The sequence below is a fragment of the Heterodontus francisci genome, chromosome 24, assembly GCF_036365525.1.
Source record: "Heterodontus francisci isolate sHetFra1 chromosome 24, sHetFra1.hap1, whole genome shotgun sequence".
NCBI lineage: Eukaryota > Metazoa > Chordata > Chondrichthyes > Heterodontiformes > Heterodontidae > Heterodontus > Heterodontus francisci.
Genome location: NC_090394.1, coordinates 30,051,997 through 30,072,225, shown reverse-complemented (window position 1 = coordinate 30,072,225; position 20,229 = coordinate 30,051,997). Strand labels below are relative to the sequence as shown.

The 20,229-nt window shown below is 43.5% G+C and overlaps 1 protein-coding gene across 6 annotated transcripts in view; it reads right to left on the bottom strand.

Annotated features, from left to right (window-relative positions):
* card11 (caspase recruitment domain family, member 11) overlaps positions 1–20,229 on the bottom strand; it is a 250,123-nt gene that overhangs the window by 22,177 nt on the left and 207,717 nt on the right. For all 6 annotated transcript variants that reach the window (XM_068055824.1, XM_068055819.1, XM_068055821.1 and 3 more), the window contains 2 exons: positions 13,448–13,544; positions 11,738–11,827 (listed from right to left, as the gene is read on the bottom strand). In XM_068055824.1, coding sequence (XP_067911925.1) covers positions 11,738–11,827; positions 13,448–13,544 — 187 coding nt within the window. The remainder of the gene's footprint in view (positions 1–11,737; positions 11,828–13,447; positions 13,545–20,229) is intronic.

The window sequence follows — 20,229 nt, the reverse complement described above, 5'->3', positions numbered from 1 at the left end:
AAGAAATAAATTTACAAATCCAAAACGTATAAGGAAAGCAGACCAACAGAGCAGGCCCAGTAATTTCAAGTTACAAATTCTGGATCAGTTTTTTCTATATGAATACTACACAGAAATGCCTCCAACACACATTAAAGTGAAGAATGGTGATCAGGTCCTGTTCACCTATCACCCCTGTGCTCATTGATCTACAATGGCTCCCAGTCTAGCAACACCTCGATTTTAAAATTCTCATCTTTGTTTTCAAACCCACTCCATGGCATCATCCCTCTCTATCTCAGTAACCTCCTCCAGCCCTACAACCATCCAAGATCTCTGCATTCCTCCAATTCTGGCCTTTTGTGCATCCATGATTTCCTTTGCCCCTCCGCTGGTGGTCATGCCTTCAGCTGCCTAGGTCCAAAGCTCTGTAATTTCCCCCCTAAACCTCTCTGCCTCACTTTCCTTCCTTTAAGACACTCCTTGAAAGCTACCTCTTTGACCAAACTTTTGGTCACCTGTCCTAATACCTCCTTCTCTGCCTTGGTGTCAAATATGGTCTGATACTAGTCCTGTGAAGTGCCTTGGGACATTTTACCATGTTAATGGCACTGTATAAATAGAAGTAATTGTTTTATTGATCTGCACATAGTTTGGGAGGCAATTTGAAGGCAAAACCTGCATGGCATGGCCCTTTTAAATAAACCCATTCAGGGCATGATCTGGGGACACTAGCGCAGGTCAATCATGCTGGAGACCCAGGTATAAATCTCATCCTTAATTATCAATCTGCGGAAACACGTTTCATGGAATCCCAGTTGTGAACATGCTTCCATTGGTAATATTTTTTGAAAACCTGTGTGCAACAAACTGGAGAATATTTGAGGAGATGCTGGACTTGTTTTTTGTTTAAAGGGTCACTGGAAGGACACTTGGGACTTGTTTAAAAACACTTACTGGAGGTCACATGTCTGAAGCTAAGTAAACAGCAGGCGCCTTGCTGACTATTGAAGTTATTTAAACAGAAGTGACATGTCTAGATTTATGGTGGCCAGGAGTTGGTTTTGCTTTTGAACTGTTTGAATAGACTGTTGGGGTATAAGCCTGCTGAGAGAGAGGAAACCAGCTCATCCTGTTCCACGTCTTTGAAAAACCCTGAGAATCCAGCATGAGAACTAGAGTAACAGATGCAGCATATCTCCTGAGAAGCTTCTGTGAGACTTCCTCGTGTCATCACCTGAACAAATTGCTTTTTTGAAAAGCTCCCAGCAACAACCGCATGTGTCTACTAACACCCGTCTACGTGTGTCTGGATACCAGACCAACTGGAAAATTCCATATCTTATCCCTTTTCTTCAAGAATTAACAAGTATTTGGGCAAAGTATTTTTTTTTGTTTTTTTCTAAAGTTGATCTCTGCAGAGAAAGCTTCTTTATTTTTCCTTTGTGTGTGTGCATGTGTGTTGGGTTATTTAGAAGGGAATATATGTATACCTTCATATTTCAACCTGTGTTAATAAGCTCTCCATTGTTGTTGAATGAGTCTTGTTTTATAATAAATTAATAATTACGTTGTTTATTAAAGAAACCTGGTTAGCAGATTTTTATTCTGAAATAAAAATAGAATATACAATTGGCCGTATTGGTAACTGGGTAAAAGATTTAAATATATGCTATGACCCGTGGAGAAGTGGAACTAGAGAAAGACAGTGCACTCCTCCATCCTCGGTTGAAAAATGGATGATAGCAGAGTGCATCATCTGAAATAGAAGCAAAATAAAAGTTATGGTTGTCGGTGAGGAGTTCCTATCCTACCAAGCAAAAGTGCAGATCTTACTGGCTGGTATGGAGTTATGTGCAAGGCAGGCAAGGAGCAGAGTCAGACTACCTGATCTTTCTGGAAGGCAATTTTCATGTGGTAAAGCAACAAAATTGGTGTGTTTTTGTGTGTGTAAGCGGGAGGCAGTGAGATTAATCTCTTCCTATCCATTTTTTGAAGTATTATTTGCAGCTGTGGAAAGCAAGGTCAAGGATCCACTCATATAATAAAAGCAAAATACTGCAGATGCTGGAAATCTAAAATATAAACAGGAAATGCTGGAAATACTCAGCAGGTCTGGCAGCATCTGTGGAGAGAGAAGCAGAGTTAACGATTCAGGTCAGTGACCCATCAGAACTGACAGAGCCAGAAATGTAATCGGTTTTAAGCAAGTAAAGTGGGGGTAGGGCAAAAGATAACAAAAGAGAAGGTGTTGATAGGGCAAGGTCACAGAGAATAACTGACCAGAAGGTCATGGAGCAAAGGCAAATGGTATGTTAATTGTGTGGTGAAAGACAAAGTGTTAGTACAGAGATGGTGTTAATTGACAGAAAACTGAACAGCCTGGCCCCAAGCACAAACATGAAAAAAACAGCAGGTAGGCACAGTAGAAACAAACTAAAATAAAATAAACACATAAAAAAGAAAAAATAACTAAAAATGAAAATAAAAAGGGGGGGCCCATCATACTCTGAAATTATTGAACTCAATGTTCAGTCCGGCAGGCTGCAGTGTGCTTAATTGGCAAATGAATATGCTGTTCCTCGAGCTTGCGTTGATGTTCACTGGAACACTGCAGCAATCCCAGGACAGATATGTGGGCATAAGAGCAGGGGGGAATGCTGAAATGGTCAGCAACCAGAAGCTCAGGGTCATGCTTTCGGACTGAACAGAGTCTCCACTCAACATGGTCCTCCTGATTACCTATCTTTAGACTCTAGCCAGAGTCGCATCAAATTCCTAGTTAGTAACCAACAAAGTAGGGAAGGGACAAAAACAAGAAAGTAGAGGTCGGTACGCCATACAACAACAGCACCACCCTTGTCTGCAGGTTTGATGACCATGTCGGGGTTAGACCTGAGAGAACGGAGTGCCTCAAGTTCAGAGGGGGACAGGTTAGAGTGAGTGAGGGAGGGGGAATGTATTTAGAAAGCTATATTTTTATTTGTCAGTGAATCAACGAAAACTGATCAATTTTCGCACATGTAAATAGCAGAAAGACAGACAGAAAGGATTTGTATTTCTACAGCACCTTTCACAACCTCAGGATGTCCCAAAGAACTTTGCAGCCAATGAAGTACTTTTGAAATGTTGTAACAAAGGAAATGAGTCAGCCAATTTGCACATAGCAAATTCCCACAGACAGAAATGTGATAATGATCAGATAATTTTTTTTAGTGATGTTGGTTGAGGGTTGGCCTGGGCACCTGGGAGTTATGCAGTTTGGTCTGATAATGATCACACCAGATTGACTAAGCTAAATCCACTAATGAGGCTTTCTGAAGACCAGAGGGATCATGTGTCATATGCAATAGGCGAAGCACAATAATGAGGCTTTCTGTTCAACCTCCATATTACCAGATATTGTGGTTAGAAAGTTTGTAGTAAGCAAAGGCTCACATTGGTCTTTCATGAATACTGCAAGAGAAATATTTGAGTGAAACTTAAACAGGTAATAATGATAAGCTAATTGTTCCTGCAATTTATCCCATATATTGGTGATTATAATGCAAACATCTTTCAAAAAGAATGGGCGCCTTTCCATGTAAACCCTCTCATCAAGTGTGATACTAACAGTTGGCTAGAAAAACAAACAAAAAGGCTATTTTCAGATTTGCTGGAGGAAGTGGCCTTGTTCAGGCAATTACCTGAAATTTAACTTGACCTTTCAAATACAATCTATTATGTTACTGTAACAGCTTTTCCATGTAACTAAGGTATTGCTGTGTAGTGTGACATGAACGTCGATATTTGTAACTTTGCATATCTATGGTTGTTCAACAGTTGTGTAATGAGACAAGAATAATTGACAATCTAGTGGTGCGAGACCCCTTGGGGATGAGCAACCATAATATGATAGAATTCTTCATCAAGATGGAGAGTGACGTAGTTGATTCTGAGACTAGAGTCCTGAATCTTAGTAAAGGAAACTACAAAGGTATGAGGCGCGAGTTGACCATGACGGATTGGGAAATGTTACTTAAAGGGATGACGGTGGATAGGCAATGGCAAACATTTAAAGAGCGCATGGATGAACTGCAACAATTGTTTATCCCTGTCTGTCGCAAAAGTAAAACGGGAAAGGTAGCCAAACCATGGCTTACAAAGGAAATTAGAGATAGCATTACATCCAAGGAAGAGGCATATAAATTTGCCAGAAAAAACAGACCTGAGGATTGGGAGCAGTTTAGAATTCAGCAAAGGAGGACCAAGGGATTGATTAAGAAGGGGAAAATAGAGTACGAGAGCAAGCTTGTGGGGAACATAAAAACTGACTGTAAAAGTTTCTATAGGCATGTGAAGAGAAAAAGATTGGTGAAGACAAATGTAGGTCCCTTACAGTCAGAAACAGGGGAATTTATTATGGGGAACAAAGAAATGGCTGACCAAATGCATACTTTGGTTCTGTCTTCACAAAGGAGGACACAAATATATCATACCAGAAATGTTAGGGAACACAGGGCTTAGTGAGAGAGAGGAACTGAAGGAAATCAGTATTAGTAGAGAAATGGGTGTTGGGGAAATTGATGGGATTGAAGGCTGATAAATCCTCAGGGCCTGATGGTATGCAACCCAGAGTACTTAAGTAAATGACCCTAGAAATAGTGGATGCATTGGTGGTCATCTTCCAAGATTCTACAGACTCTGGAACAGTTCCTACAGATTGGAGGGTAGCTAATGTAACCCCACTATTTGAAAAGGGAAGTAGAGAGAAAGCAGGGAATTATAGACCAGTCAGCCTGACATCGGTAGTGGGGAAAATTCTAGAGTCCATTATCAAAGATTTTATAGCAGAGCACTAAGAGAACAGTGGTAGAATCGGGCAGAGTCAGCATGGATTTACGAAAGGGAAATCATGCTTGACAAATCTACTAGAATTCTTCGAGGATGTAACTAGTAGAGTTGATGAGGGGGAGCCAGTGGATGTGGTTTATTTGGACTTTCAGAAGGCTTACGACAAAGTCCCACATAAGAGATTAGCATGTAAAATTAAAGCGCATGGGATTGGGGGTAGTGTATTGCGATGGACAGAAAATTGGTTGGCAGACAGGAAACAAAGAGTAGGGATAAATGGCTCTTTTTCAGAATGGCAGGCAGTGACGAGTGGGGTACCACAGGGATCGGTGCTAGGACCCCAGCTATTCACAATATATATTAATGATTTAGATGAGGGAACTAAATGTAATATCCCCAAATTTGCAGATGACACAAAACTGGGTGGGAGGGTGAGTTGTGAGGAGGATGCAGGGAGGCTTCAGGGTGATTTGGACAAGTTGAGTGAGTGGGCTAATGCATAGCAGATGCAGTATAATGTGGATAAATGTGAGGTTATCCACTTTGGTAGCAAAAACAGGAAGGCAGATTATTATTTGAACGGCTATAAACTGAGAGAGGGGAATATGCAGTGAGACCTGGGTGTTCTTGTACACCAGGCGCTGAAGGTAAGCATGCAGGTCTAACAGGTGGTAAAAAAGGCAAATGGTATGTTGGCCTTCATAGCGAGAGGATTCGAGTACAGGAGCAGGGATATCTTGCTGCAATTATACAGGACCTTGGTGAGATCACACCTGGAATATTGTGTGCAGTTTTGGTCTCCTTATCTGAGGAAGGATGTTCTTGCTATAGAGGGAGTGCAGCGAAGGTTTACCAGACTGATTCCTGGGATGGCGGGACTGACGTATGAGGAGAGAGTGAGTCGGTTAGGATTATATTCGCTGGAGTTCACAGAGTGAGGGAGGATCTTATAGACACCTATAAAATTCTAACAGGACTTGACAGGGTAGATGCAGGAAGGATGTTCCTGATGGTGGGGGAGTCCAGAACCAGGGGTCATAGTCTAAGGATACGGGGTAAACCTTTCAGGACTGAGATGAGGAGAAATTTCTTCACCCAGAGAGTGATGAGCCTGTGGAATTCACTACCACAGAAAGCAGTTGAGGCCAAAACATTTTATGTTTTCACGAAGGAGTTAGATATGGCTCTTGGGTTTAAATGGATCAAAGGGTATGGGGCGAAGGTAGGAACAGGTTACTGCGTTGGATGATCAGCCATGATCATAATGAATGGTGGAGCAGGCTCGAAGGGACGAACGGCCTACTCTTGCTCCTATTTTCTATGTCCCTACGTACGCCATTACGTTTGTGACAAAAGCAAAGTTTCATGCCAAGTCAAATAAAGGAAGTGTTTCTATTTTTTGCCATAATGTTTTGAGATATCTAGTTAAGATTAAGCTGAATTCCCTTGTCCAACATATAATTTACAGAAAGTATAAGGTAGTCACTAAAAAATGCAATATGGAATTGAAGAGGAGAAACTTCTTGACTGAGACAGTGGCCAAAATGTGGAACTCACTACGAGGATCGGTTGAGGTAAACAGCTTGGATACATTTAAGAGGAAGCTAGTTAAGTACATGAGGGAGAAAGGAATAGAAGGATATGCCAATAGGGTTAGATGAGGTTGGGTTAAAGGATCTTCATGTGCAGCATAAATACCAACATTGAGCAGTTAGGCCTAAGGGCCTGTTTCTGTGCTGTAAATTCTATGTTATTCTATGTAAAATGGAGAGCAGGAACTAGATTGGCCATTGATTCAGGTCAGATTGCTTTGTCCTGGATTTCAATCAAATAATATTTGGTTAAAGCATTACTAGACATGCAAGAAATAAAAACAGAAAATGATGACCTGAAATGTTAATCCTGTTTCTGTCTCCACAGATACTGTCTGACCTGCTGAGTATTTCCATCATTTTCTGTTTTTATTTCAGATTGCTTTTGTACTAGATATGCAAGGCCCGGATCAGTTGTGAACATCTACTTGTTTTTTAAAAATTCTTTCATGGATGTGGACATCACTGTCAAGCCCATCCCTAATTACCCTTGACCTGAGTGACTTGCTCGGCCATTTCAGAGGACAGTTAAGAGTCAACCACATTGCTGTGTCCTTCCCTAAAATACATTAGTAAACCAGATGTGTTTTCACAACAATTGATAGTTTCATGGCACCATTACTGACACTAGCTTTCAATTCCAGATTTTTAATAATTAATTGAATTTAGATTCCACCAGCTGCTATGGTGGGATTTGAACCTGTTTCCAGAGGGCATTAGCTCAGGCCTCTGGATTACCAGTTCAGTGACATTACCACTATGCCACTGTCTGCTGTTGTTGAAGCCTTTTTAACCACAGGGTGATTGAACTTGATCAATTGACAGTTCTTTGTTCAGAGACTTGTAGTTAAATCCTGGAGATTTCTTCCATGTGCTTCATTTCAGTTCAGTCTAATCTCCTTCTGGTGTCTATGAACTATGCATCAACCAGCTACAGCTATTGTATCAATGAAGATCCTCAACTGTTTTATCTTGTAGCCTAATTAACCATCTATAAAATATATTCTAAAGATATTTTAACCCATTGGGCTGTGATTTTATCTTTATTATTTCCTAAGTATTTGCAACATGAGTAATGCCATGCGTCTTACTACTTCTGGAGTAACTTAACTCATAAATAAATCTGATTATAAGTTCTAGCCTGAACTTAATGGTCTAAACAATTTAGTAATTACTCCCTTTAGGAATAGACAGGAAACTGTGGCAGTCTCAAGTGGTGGTCTCATGGATTAGGAAAGGTATCAAGGGATATGGAGCTAACGCGGATAAATGGAATTTAGGTACAGATCAGCCAAGATCTAGTTAAATGACAGAGTAGGCTCCAGGCTGAATGGCTTCTCCTGTTCCTATGTTCTGATATGGTGTTGGGTGCAATATACTGTAGTTAAGAGTTAATTATTAATCTTGGGGCACACTATCCTGCACTCAGAACATATAAGGATGCAGAAGACTCAGTTTTCTTGTGTTATCTACCTTTCTGCCATGGGCACAATAAGAAAGTTTGAATCACAGCAATGTTATGACATGACAATATTGTGGGGTGCCCGCATTTAGTGGCTGCCGCAGAGCCCACACGATATTACGCGCAGGGGCTCATTAGAATCATGGCGCCGAGCTGTCCACCCCAGATTACGCGGCGTGAAGCGGGACATTCGGCGCAGTGAGAGAGTTTTTGACAGCTGTGCAGCAGGTGCTGCAGCCCTATTTTAAGCACCCCAGCACCTGCTTCCTGACAGCTGTCAAAGAAATACTTACCTGACCGCTGAAGAGTGGGGCTGCTGTCAATCTGGCAGCAAAGCACAAACTGCTGCAGAAATTCAGGCAGCATCTGTGGAGAAAGAAGCAGAGTTAACTGTCCAAGTTCACAGACCTGAAAGTTAACTCTGCCTCTCTCTCCACAGATGCTGCCTGACCTGCTGAGTGAACCCAGCACTTTCCGCTTTGCCGCCACATACTTACCCTGCTGTGTCCCAGTGTCCTGTGAAATTGCAATCCTCTTCTCCCACTCAAGTGTAACATTCCTTCTTGTAGGCGTGCCGCACCTGGTGAATAATCCTAAATTTTCACATTCCAGGACGTGAGACTTAAATAGACCATAAAAAGTATTACAGAAGTTTACAGAGAACACACTGACACAAACGGGAATGCACGGGTGTCACAGCAATGTAAATATGTCTTGCACTAAATGTTCCTCACCAACATGTGTGTCCTTTTCTCTGTGTGAATGATGTGTGCCAGCATGTAGTGCCAATGTCACATCCCTTTGTACCGTTAGCCCTTCAGGAGAGCCAACGTATGCAATAACATCATTGCCATGCCACCATTACACATCAGCATCTCCATGGATGCAGTGATATGGACATTGGCTCAGTCAGCTGCTGCCTCTAATGGTTTACACAAGGATGCTGCAGATGTGGACTGGTGCACAGCAGGTGAGCGAGGGTGATGTGTGGCTCGCAGAGCTCATGTCGGTTCCTATGGAGCAGACAGCCTTTGTCTGATAAGCTCACTGCTAGCCCTGCGTGCAGAGCCTGAGTGCTGTCTGTCATGTTGTAGGTCCTCAGTGTCCTCATAGTCCGAGGAGGAATCCTGTTGACGTCTCTCCTCATCATGTCAAGCCTGGTCCCTATTGGGTGCGTAGTTGTGAAGAGCAGAAAAGAAAGGAGCTGGCCTTTTTGGCCCGTAGTACAGAGCATCACCCTATCCATACAGGCAATGGAGGTGCTCTTTCAGCATGCTGATCTCCTGCTCTATGGTGGCTCATGTAGCTCAGTGGCTGGCGTTGTACCTCTCCTCTGCAGCAGTGGTGGAATCTCTCACTGGTGTCAGCACCCATGTCTGCAAAGGATAGCCCTTATCTCCAAGAAGCCACCTTTCCATCTGAGCCAGTTCAGTGAACAACGGTGACAGCTGGGACTGGCGCAAGACCCAGGTGTCATGGCAGCTTAGAAGCGTCACACATTCGCTGCGAGCATGTGCGGTGATCACATACCAGCTTCACCTAGATTGAGAGGCTCCTTTAATGGTGATGTCTGCAGGTGGTAGCTTGGTGGGAGGCCTGATGACCACATAGGTGCAGTCTATGAACATTATAACCTATGGTTCTCTGGCAGTGGTGCCAGAACCAATGGCCCTCTGGGCCTGGCTGTGAGAGTCCGTCCTGAAGCGGACATCCTCACTGGCCCTCTGGTGCAGGGCATTGGTGACCTCCCTGATGCAGCGGTGCACTGCTGACTGTGTGACCCCACAAAGGTCTCTGGTGGGTCCCTAAAAGGCTGCAGAGACATCAGGCTTGAGAACCGCTGCCACTATGAGGAACAAAGGCATGGGATGTCCACCAGAGCCCATGGGCTGCAGGTCATCGTTGAGCAGGGCACAGAGATGTGTCACCACTCTCTTTATATGCGCAATCACCTCTGACACTGGTGCGCTGACATCCGAAGGCATGTCATGTGGGGCCTGTAGATGCATGGCAAACGTAATGGCGAGCTCCCCTTGGGGGCTGCTGCTCATGACCAGGGGCCTCTACGTGGTTCGCACCTGCCTGCTGGTATTGCCTCTGGCGCATGCAGATCCTCACAAGCAGAGGATCACACAATATAGGATGAGCCATACCTATTTCCATGTGATAAATAAAGTTGAACCCTTCATGTATTCGAAGGTTCCTAACAGGGCAAGGATTGGTGTTGACGGGTACATCTGCTGCTTTCCTGGATCAACTATGTGGCATGTCATGGTATTGCCCATCTTGGCCAACATTCAGAGTGGCACAGCATGACCACATCAAGATGCTACCAGATGAATTGATTGCCCCCACCATCCATATAACCTTAATGCTCCTGCCCTTTCTGGCACCCTCCCCACACACAGGGTGCCTAGTGTGCCATTGCCCCCTCACAAATACAGAGCGTACACTGTTAATGGAGGGATGGTACACGGTACCTCCCTTCATGCCAGCACAGCTTTCCCTGCAGTAATCCCAGACCTTTAAGAATGCAGACTGAGACCCCTGTGTATCCTCCCTCCTTCCTCCCTTCCAGAATGCAGAGTGAGACACCTGTGTATCCCCCCTTCCAGAATAGAGAGTTAGATCCCTGAATATCCCCCCTCCCTTGTCCCTTCCAGAGTGCAGAGTTAGACCTCTGAATATCCCCCCTTCCTCCTTCCTTCCGTAATGCAGAGTGAGACCCCTGAATAATGGAACTTACCTTCGCTGGCGACAACTTCTGCCTCTGAGGACCTGCCGGCTTTTCAAATCATCTATGGGATGGCACGTAACGGCCGCCCGTTCAGCAAAAAATCCGGAAGTGTCAGTGGAGAGGCGGTGGGCTGCATAATCAGCAAAGGTAAGTACTACTTACCTAATTGTGGTGCAGCCACCACGCAGCGAGGGGTCTGCACCGAGGTCCCGCCGCCAGCGGTAATATGCGGCAGGCCCTTCTCGGCGCGAGGGTCCCGTAAAATTCGGCCCATTAAGTGTACGAGAGGAGAAGGGTGGTTTACAAGGTTGAAAGCAGAATTGAGAGGTTAAATCATTGGGAAAGATTGAACAGGTTGGGGTTCTGATCTCTAGAAAAGAGAAGGCTGAGGCGTGACCTGATAGTGGTCTTTAAGATTATGAAATTAGTTTAGTGATACAGCACTGAAACAGGCCCTTCGGCCCACCGAGTCTGTGCCGACCATCAACCACCCATTTATACTAATCCTACACTAATCCCATATTCCTACCACATCCCCACCTGTCCCTATATATTTCCCTACCACCTACCTATACTTGGGGCGATTTATAATGGCCAATTAACCTATCAACCTGCAAGTCTTTGGCATGTGGGAGGAAACCGGAGCACCCGGAGGAAACCCACGCAGACACAGGGAGAACTTGCAAACTCCACACAGGCAGTACCCAGAATTGAACCCGGGTCGCTGGAGCTGTGAGGCTGCGGTGCTAACCACTGCGCCATTGTGCCGCCCCAATTAGTTGATAGGTAGGTGTAGAGAAGATGTTTCCACTTGTGGGGTAAGACCAAATCTAGGGGTCATTAATATATAAGACAGTAAGTAATAAGGAGTTCAGGAAAAATGTATTTAGCCAGAGAGTGGCCAGAGGGAGTAGTTGAGGTGACTAGCATCGATGTATTTAAGGGGAAACTGGATAAGCAAACGTAAGAGAAAAGAATAGAAGATTATGCTGATGGGGTTAGATGAAAAGGGGTGAGAGGAGACTTGCACAGATCAGTTGGATCGAATGGCCTGCTCTGTGCTATAAATTCTACGTAATTCTATGTAACAGTTGATGTTTGTTGCTTCCCCAGTGCGTGTATTGAAATAATCACCTGTAAAATTTGACCGAAGAAGATGCTTGCTCGCGAGAGACGGGGAGCTTTGGGATCGATGGGGGGCTGTTCTTCAGGTTGTAAAAAGTTCTGGAAGAGAGGAAATCACAGACATCATTGGCAGGGCTAATCAGTTGAGCTGGTTAAGTTCTTATGCATGGTATCCAGTCAAATGCTTCCTGGGAGTTCAACAGTGGCTTAAATAAATTGCATCATCTCCTTGCTTCACTGGGCAAGTTAAACTAATTTGCTCTCATGGTTTATAGCATTATTTCAATCCTTCGATTTTGTAAGTGCCTTGTAGTTCCCTCCTACCGATCCATTATTTTGCATGCATCATTACATGTCAACAGTGTATGTAAACCCATTACAATTTTGGATATTTTGGTAAAAATTCAATATCTTATTCAATTAATTGCAACAAAAATCTCTAAATATCTACAGGAGATATAAATGCAAAGTACAACACAATACAACACATATAGTAAGTCCCTTACTTAATTAATCCAGGTGAATGGAAAGGTACATTAAGAAGTCAAGTATTGATAATCCAAAACCATTTTCCATCTTGTGCCCATGCCATTCACATCAGTTAAACAATATGTTGAGGTATATAGACTTATTCACCCTCTCATTGCCAGAACAAGCCTCACCAATGCTTCCAGCAGAGCCACTATACCTTGGCAGTGGAAAACTTTATGCAGAGTGTTCTTCTCACCAGTTACAACTTTGAGTCACTTCATTCACAAGATTTTGCACATTTTTGCATATCAGGAATTTACATTGTGAGATGTGTTTAAGGAAGTGGGGTTTGATTTTTTTTTGGAAAGGAGAAGTCTTCCAGATGACTTAACTGAGGCTTTCATCTTCTTCGGCCTCCTTGTCTCGACAGACAATGGGTAAGCGCCTGGAGGTGGTCAGTGGCTTGTGGGGCAGCGCCTGGAATGGCTATAAAGGCCAATTCTAGAGTGACAGACTCTTCCACAGGCACTGCAGATAAAATTGGTTGTCAGGGCTGTTACACAGTTGGCTCTCTCCCTGCACTTCTGTCTTTTTTCCTGCCAACTGCTAAGTCTCTTCGACTTCCCACTCTTTAGCCCCACCTTAATGGCTGTCCGCCATCTCTGGCGATCACTGGCAACTGGCTCCCACGACTCCTTTTATAATTAACAAGAAACCTGCCAATCTTTTTTGGGCTAAGTGTTTGAATCTGAGAGGAGAGACATACAATAGAAAGGAGGATATTTTAGCTGAGTTGATCCATCAAAAGGCCTCATACTGAGCCTTTAGTGGCCCCTTTCTGTTCCTAAATTCTTATTTTCATGTGACATCTCACAGCTAAATAATAAAAAATCAGCACATCTCTCGATGAACGTGATTATAGCTTACTTCAAGAGGAAAACAGCTTGTTCGAGCTTAAATACAGCTATGATCTTTCTCTCAGACTGTACACATAGGTAGTAATGATACACTTTGAGACGATACAAAATAGAGAAAACTTAAAGTTAAAACAAGGAATTCGAAGATTTTGATGCATTCCTTCTCTGTAGTCCAACGCCTACTAAGTATTTTACCAAAGTATACACAGATTTCTGTAATGTCAACAATTTAGATAAATGGCAGAAGTTTTGAGACAAAATGGGTTATTCACCTAATGGAAATTGATTATATGAAACAGTATAAATTATTCAGAGTGATAGAAAGACAGACCCATAATCCTCGGAGTGTGCTATATTGATTATCTGTCTCATCTCTGCTGCTGCGGTACATCAATCTCTGAATCTTCACTAGGAGTAGCTGCTGAGCTCTAGAACAGAATGATGAAGGATAAGGATTACACAGATAGGACATAGGCTGAGCACTAGCGATCTCTGCATGTTTTGTCTTTCATAATGCTGCTATATTTACAATCGCTCACAAATCACCGTCCTCTTCCCTTCTGGCATGCAACAAAGATGGCTGGGATGAGAACCTGCTGGTCTCAACCTCCAGCTGAATGGTTCCTAAGAAGCATTATTTTAGACATTGTTTTCTTGTTCTCAATGTACATGAATCAAAACACACACATCAAAAAAGATAATATTGCTTTCTAATTCATCAGTTGCTGCTACAAATTCATCACTTTCTCTCTGAGAGATCAGAAGGCAGTGGAAGGTGAGTAGGGTGAGGACAGGGATGGAAATGCTATACTGGGACAATAGCAGCTGCTTTGTTGTTGCCAGCCTCTGCATAATAAATATCACAAGGTTCAAGTGGCGTTTTATTCAAACTCTCGGCACAAATTTCTACCAGCGATGCATTCTGTAGCAAAAGTCAGATGCTTTAAGACACAAAATGTCCATCAAATGGAACCAGCCATCAATCGCCAGGAATGGGCTACCCTCCAACATCGGGTTGCCACCCTCCAGGATTGTCCTGGAGGCTCCAGAAATTTCAAATTAATCCCAAGGACAATGCTGTGAGCAAACTGGGAGGGAAAAAATCATACAGGTTGGTTAAAAAAACTGTGTACTTTCTTCATTTTCTTCAAACAACTTTTTTTTGATTAGTTATAAAAATGTGGAAATGGGAGACAAAAGGCTGTTTGACTGTCAAGAGTCATTCAATCAGAGTGACTAAGGGCAGGATTTTGCATTTGTGATGTCAGGGTCAAATGGGGATCCTTATGCCACACTGTATCAGGAGACTTGATTGGCCAATTAGTGGCCAGAGGGCAGGCTTGTCATCCAATTAAGGACAGCGAGTGGGCTCTCAAAGCCAGAGGGCCAATAGGAAGCCCTCCAGCACTGAAAGAGCAGCAGTCTGCCGTTGCAAGTAAGGGAGAAAGGGGCACCTACATCTTGAGGCACCCTCTCAGCAACTTTAAATAATCTGAAATAAAAAATGACCACAGCTGCTGGGTCACCATTTTGGAAGGGAAACCCCTCCACAAGGCAGCCTGTGGCCGCAGCTGTGGCCAGGTAGGCGGGGGTGGGGGGAGGGATCTCAGATTCTGCCTGGACCCCTGGCCACCAGGAAGCCACCTCCAGGCTGCTGCTGTGCTCCCGACGCTGTGGGGGATCCACTGGCCGACTGGAATATACCAATCAGCTTTTGATAATTGGCCTTAATTGACCTTTAACTTACCTCAATTGGTTACCTGCCACTTGCAGGCTGTTAGCCGTTCCATTCCCAAATCTGGCTTCCGGGAAAATGGCTCAGAGGTGGGATGGTGCTGGCAAACTGGCAAGCTGGCCAGCGACACGAAATTTCGCACCCCTGCCATTGTTCTCGCCCCCATATTGGGGCAAAAATTCTGCGCTGATTCTGCTTGCTTTCCAATTGGAATGGGAAGGCGGGGCCCTGCGAGGTTGGACATGATGGGGTGACCAATGACAGAGCAGTCGGAGGCTGAATTGGAGGCTTGAATACATGCAGAGTTGCCAACCCTACAGCCAATGCATAATTCTGCAGGATCTAAGGTGGGCAGAGGGATAGAATCTCATTGGTCACTATGCGCAGTGGCATCATCAATGTGCCTGTGTTCACAATTTCACTAGAACTATGGACCAGAAGAAATATTCAATCACACATTCACTAGAAGAGGCTATGGGCTGGAGTTTAAGAGCCCGCCACCTTTCTCAGCGGTGAGCTCATAAAGTGGCGGCACGAGTGCCGCCGCGATCTCCCGTGTGGCGGCTCATTTAATAGCCAGGACGGTCCGCACCTTTCAATCACATGGGAGGGGCGGGCTGTCCATTGCTGGCAATGGCGTCAGCTGCCTGTGCGCAGGCGCTGGCACCTTTTTTAAAGGGCAGCCAGCCCTGCTGGCATATTTAAATTTTTAAAGATTCACTGCCCCCAAAATTTGTCAAATAAATTTCTAACACCCCTTTCCCACCCCCCCAATAAAAATTACATTAACGATTTGCCCTTCACCCCTCAAAACACTTATCTTTTAAATCTGACCTTCCCCCACCCCGAGATTGCACCAAGTTTAAAGGTCACCCCTTCTCACCATCCCCTACACTCATTATGCTTATTTGACGTCATTCTCCCGCCGCACTGCAAATCTTAACTCCTCCCCCATCCACACTGGTATCACGCCAGCTTTCCCCCCAATGGAGAATTGAAAGCGCGGGAGTGTTGGCCACTGTGCTGAAGATTGCGGCGGGCCTGGAAGATTTCAGGTAAATTTATTCAAATTTATTCATGTCACCCATTTAAATACTGAAATGATTGGAGGTCGCCACGGAGCATCGCCACCGCCATGAGGATTGGGCTGGGCCCTCCCGGCGTCGGCTGCTGTGGTGGACCGCTGCCGGACGCATTTTCTGGCTCCCTGCCGCCATGGAGTCTGACGTCGTGGCCTTGGTAAAATCCAGCCCTATGAAAGGGAAGCTAATTTTATTTATTTATTGCTTCATTGAACATCAGAAGGAGCAGGTGTACTTCCACAGGCACCTCAAGGAAACCTTGGGCATCTTCTTACCTGGACTGGCATCTTGAACCCCTTCGCTCCACCTCCTAATCACTTATGCAAGTGCCGGGAGCCATTCCTTTGGGGCTTTCCTAGACACTTTATCAAAACCCTTCATAATTTTAAAACCCACTTTTAAATCTCCTCTTAGCCTTTCCAATCACATTGGCATCATTCTAGTGTATCAATTCCATCCTCATACTTATTGTTTCTCCTCCTTGGCATCATCCTGGTGAATCTACCCTGTATGCTCTCTCAGAATTTAAATTCCTTTCTATATTGGGGTGCATCAAACTGTATGCAGTACTCGAACCATGCCCTAACCAGAGCTTTGTGTGAATATATCGTTACTTCCTTACTGTTATAGACCATGTCCCTACTTATAAAAATTTTAAATGCTATTGGCCTTTTTATGGCCTTATTTTACCTGCATTTGCACATTCAGAAAATTATGTATTTGAACCTTGGGCCATTCACATCGTTCAGTGTCTTTCCATTCAGTGTGTACTCCCATTCCTTGCTTTCCTCCCAAAATAAATCACCACATATTTATTCACATGAAATTTAATTTGCCAGCTGTTTGTCCATTCTGCTACGCCTGCCTCGGTTGTCCTGAATTCTTTAACAGCTCCCTTCATTGTTTTTCAAACTTCCTGCTTTTGTGCCAACAGCAGATTTTGAGATTGTGTTCCCTATACCCAAGTCCAAATCATCCATCAGTCGAGAACAAAGGTGGACCCAGCACTAACCTCAGGATACATCTCTTCCAACATTTCTCCTATCACAACATTCATTCTTCTTAACTCTTGTTTGTTACATCACACAAAGACTACACTTCAGAAGTATTTAATTAGCTGCAAAGCTCTTTTGGACATCCTGAGGACATGAAAGGGGCTATATAAAACAAGTTAGTTTCTTTCTTTCTCTCTACCAACGTTCTAATCATTTTCTATTGTACCACATGCCTGAATTTTTCTAACAAGTCTCTTGTCAGACACCGTATAAAACAGCTTTTGAATGCCTTCACTAACTAAAATGATATCCAGGATGCACTTCCTACAATTTTCTTTAGGTTCTTTGGTATTTGTATTGAAATTGTGATTTTACAGTAAGGAAAGTGCTGTGTGGGCCTGAAGCTGCTTGGAGTTTGGTTCTGTGTGAACATTATGTGCCTGAGGGGGTAATACCACTGCACTCTCACTGAACTATTTTGAACGTCATTTGAGCTGACAGCTCGGCAAGGAGACTGCAATTGTGATCTCTCACAAATTGCTCTGTTTCAGAGAGGAAACCAACACGTAGACATAACCACAGCACACTAAATCTAACTGCAACACAAAAAGGCACCAAAACAAGAGTTTTTAAAAAAAACAAAGTTAGCCAGTGACTTCTCAATTCTGTACCAATGCACCACCTTGCTGTCATTTTTAGAAACTCTAGTTTAAAACATTCAGTAAATATCTGGTCTGACCTGGTTGCTGTTCGTCTTAACTGTACATGTTAGTTGGGCAGTAACTCAATACTGAACCGAGATGATCCTGACTAGCTTTTGAAAAAAAAAGGCAAAAGTACGAGAGGGTAGATGAGGAGAATTTTTGTTTATGCAATGAGTTGTTGTGGCCTGGAATGCACAGCCTGAAAGGGTGGTGGCAGCAGATTCAACAATAACTTTTAGAAGGGAATTGCATATATACTTGAAAAGGAAAAAATTTGCAGGGCACTGGGGAAAAAGCGGGGGAGTGGCACTAATTGACTAGCTCTTTCAAAGTGCCGGCACAGGCACAATGGGCTGAATGGCATCCTTTTGTGCTGTATAATTCTCTGATTATACCCTAGAAATAGTCTCAATGTGCCACTTTGTGGGATATGTTCAATAATGCCAGCAAAAATGTTGGCATGAATATAAAGCAGATTGCCTCACTTTATAGACCGTGAATGAATGAAAATAATGGACATGCTAACTTTGTTGCTAGCACTAGTCAGCAGCTCAATTGCTGATCTCACCTATTTGCCAGAAAAATACCAGAAATCACGACTCCCATTAAATGGTGTATTGATTAATACAAAGGACTGAAATGTAAATAAATGTTTAGTCAGTGTGAACAAAGCCACTCTCTGATGAGCAAGGACTATTCTTCAAGGTTATCACTGTTTACTTCAAGAGTTCTTGAGATAGGTGAAGATGATGATCTAAGAAAATGGTTGAAATTAAATTCTTTTTCAGCTTCTAATTACTGTCCTGCTTTTGCTTTCCCTCTAGGTGGTGCTATATTCATTTTTAATACTCGAGTGTTTTTCAAACAGGAGATTAAATAGGAAGATAAGCGACACCAAAAAATTCAGCTACTTTTTGAAGATTACTTTATTTCAGTGGTGCTTTTAACAGCAAAAAGTGCATTCATACTTAAAAGGGAAAAATTTGCAAGGCTATGGGGAAGGAGCAGAAGAGTGCGACTAATTGCATTGTTCTTTTAAAGAGTCGGCACAGGTACAATGGACTAAATGTTCTCCTCCTGTGCTGCATGGTCCCCACCTCTACATTCGTCACTTTGATGTGGTGGCAACCGGGCTGCGCTGTTTTTGTTAACCAATCTGAGTGCACTATTATTGTGGTGTGCTTACCCACTGCGCTCTGATTGGCTGATTGGCCTACATGACCTTTATTCAATGACCTTTATTGGTGACTGTCACTAAGGTAATGTGTTTTGCATGTTGTAATTATTGACAGATTGACTCCTTCCAGCTACTGAGGAAATAATTGGGAATTCAGCACTATCTGGCTTCTGCAGGAATTTAAAAAATTGGATTTTGAAGAGTTTACATCTGTATCTTATGAGCGCCTATTGTACACTATACATTTTGATTGCATGCCAAACTGCAGGAGGAGTACAAAGTTATTAGGTGTCAGTCTTGGCTCAGTGATAACATTCTTATCACTGAGTCAGGAGGCCGTGGATTCAAGCTCCACTCTAGCGACTTGAGCACATAATTTAGGCTTACATTTCAGTGCAATACTTTCAGATATAATGTTAAACCGAGGCCCTGCCTGCTCTCATAGGTGGATGTAAAATATTGCACAGCATTATCTAAAGAAGAGTAGGTGAGTTCTCTTGTTGTCCTGGACAGTATTTAGCCCTCAACCAATACAGTAGTTGATTATTTATCTCATCTTTTTGTGGGACCCTGTTGTGTGCAAATTAACTGCTGTGTTTCCCGACAGTGATTGCCATAGGCATGCTTGGCACCCACTTTTATGCTGCTTGTACAGCTCCACTGATCACCCTGCACAAAGTGTACCCATGTTTTGAAGCCCCTTGTACGTCCCACCGCTAGCGAGGCATTTGCTCTGCCTGCGTTACTGTTTCTAGGGTTCTTGGCTTCACTGTTACTCCAATTGAGATCAGCTAACTTGCCAGACCAGGGATGGCATTTGAGACATTTCAGATCCATAAGGTTCAGTGCATTTACCAATTTCATCGCCACATTGGTAGTAGGGAAAATGCTAGAATCTATTATAAAGGATGTGATAACTGGACACTTGGAAAATAATGGTAGGATTGGGCAGAGTCAACATGGATTTATGAAAGGGAAATCATGTTTGACAAACCTGTTGGAGTTTTTTGAGAATGTAACTAACAGAATAGATAAGGGGGAACCAGTGGATGTGGTGTATTTGGATTTTCAGAAGGCTTTTGATAAGGTCCCACACAGGAGGTTAGTAAGCAAAATTAAAGCTCATGGGATAGGGGGTAATATACTGGCATAGATTGAGAATTGGATAACGGACAGAAAACAGAGATTAGGAATAAACAGGTCATTCTCAGGTTGGCGGCTGGGACGAGTGGGGTACCACAAGGATCAGTGTTTCGGCCCCAGCTGTTCACAATCCATATCAATGATTTGGATTTGGGGACCAAAGGTAATGAGCTGGATTTAAGACTCCGCAGCCGATCTCGGCTGCGAGCTCAAAAAATGGTGGCCTGCCCGTGTGGGCCGCATGCCGCGAAGCCACCACAATCTCCCGCACAGCAGC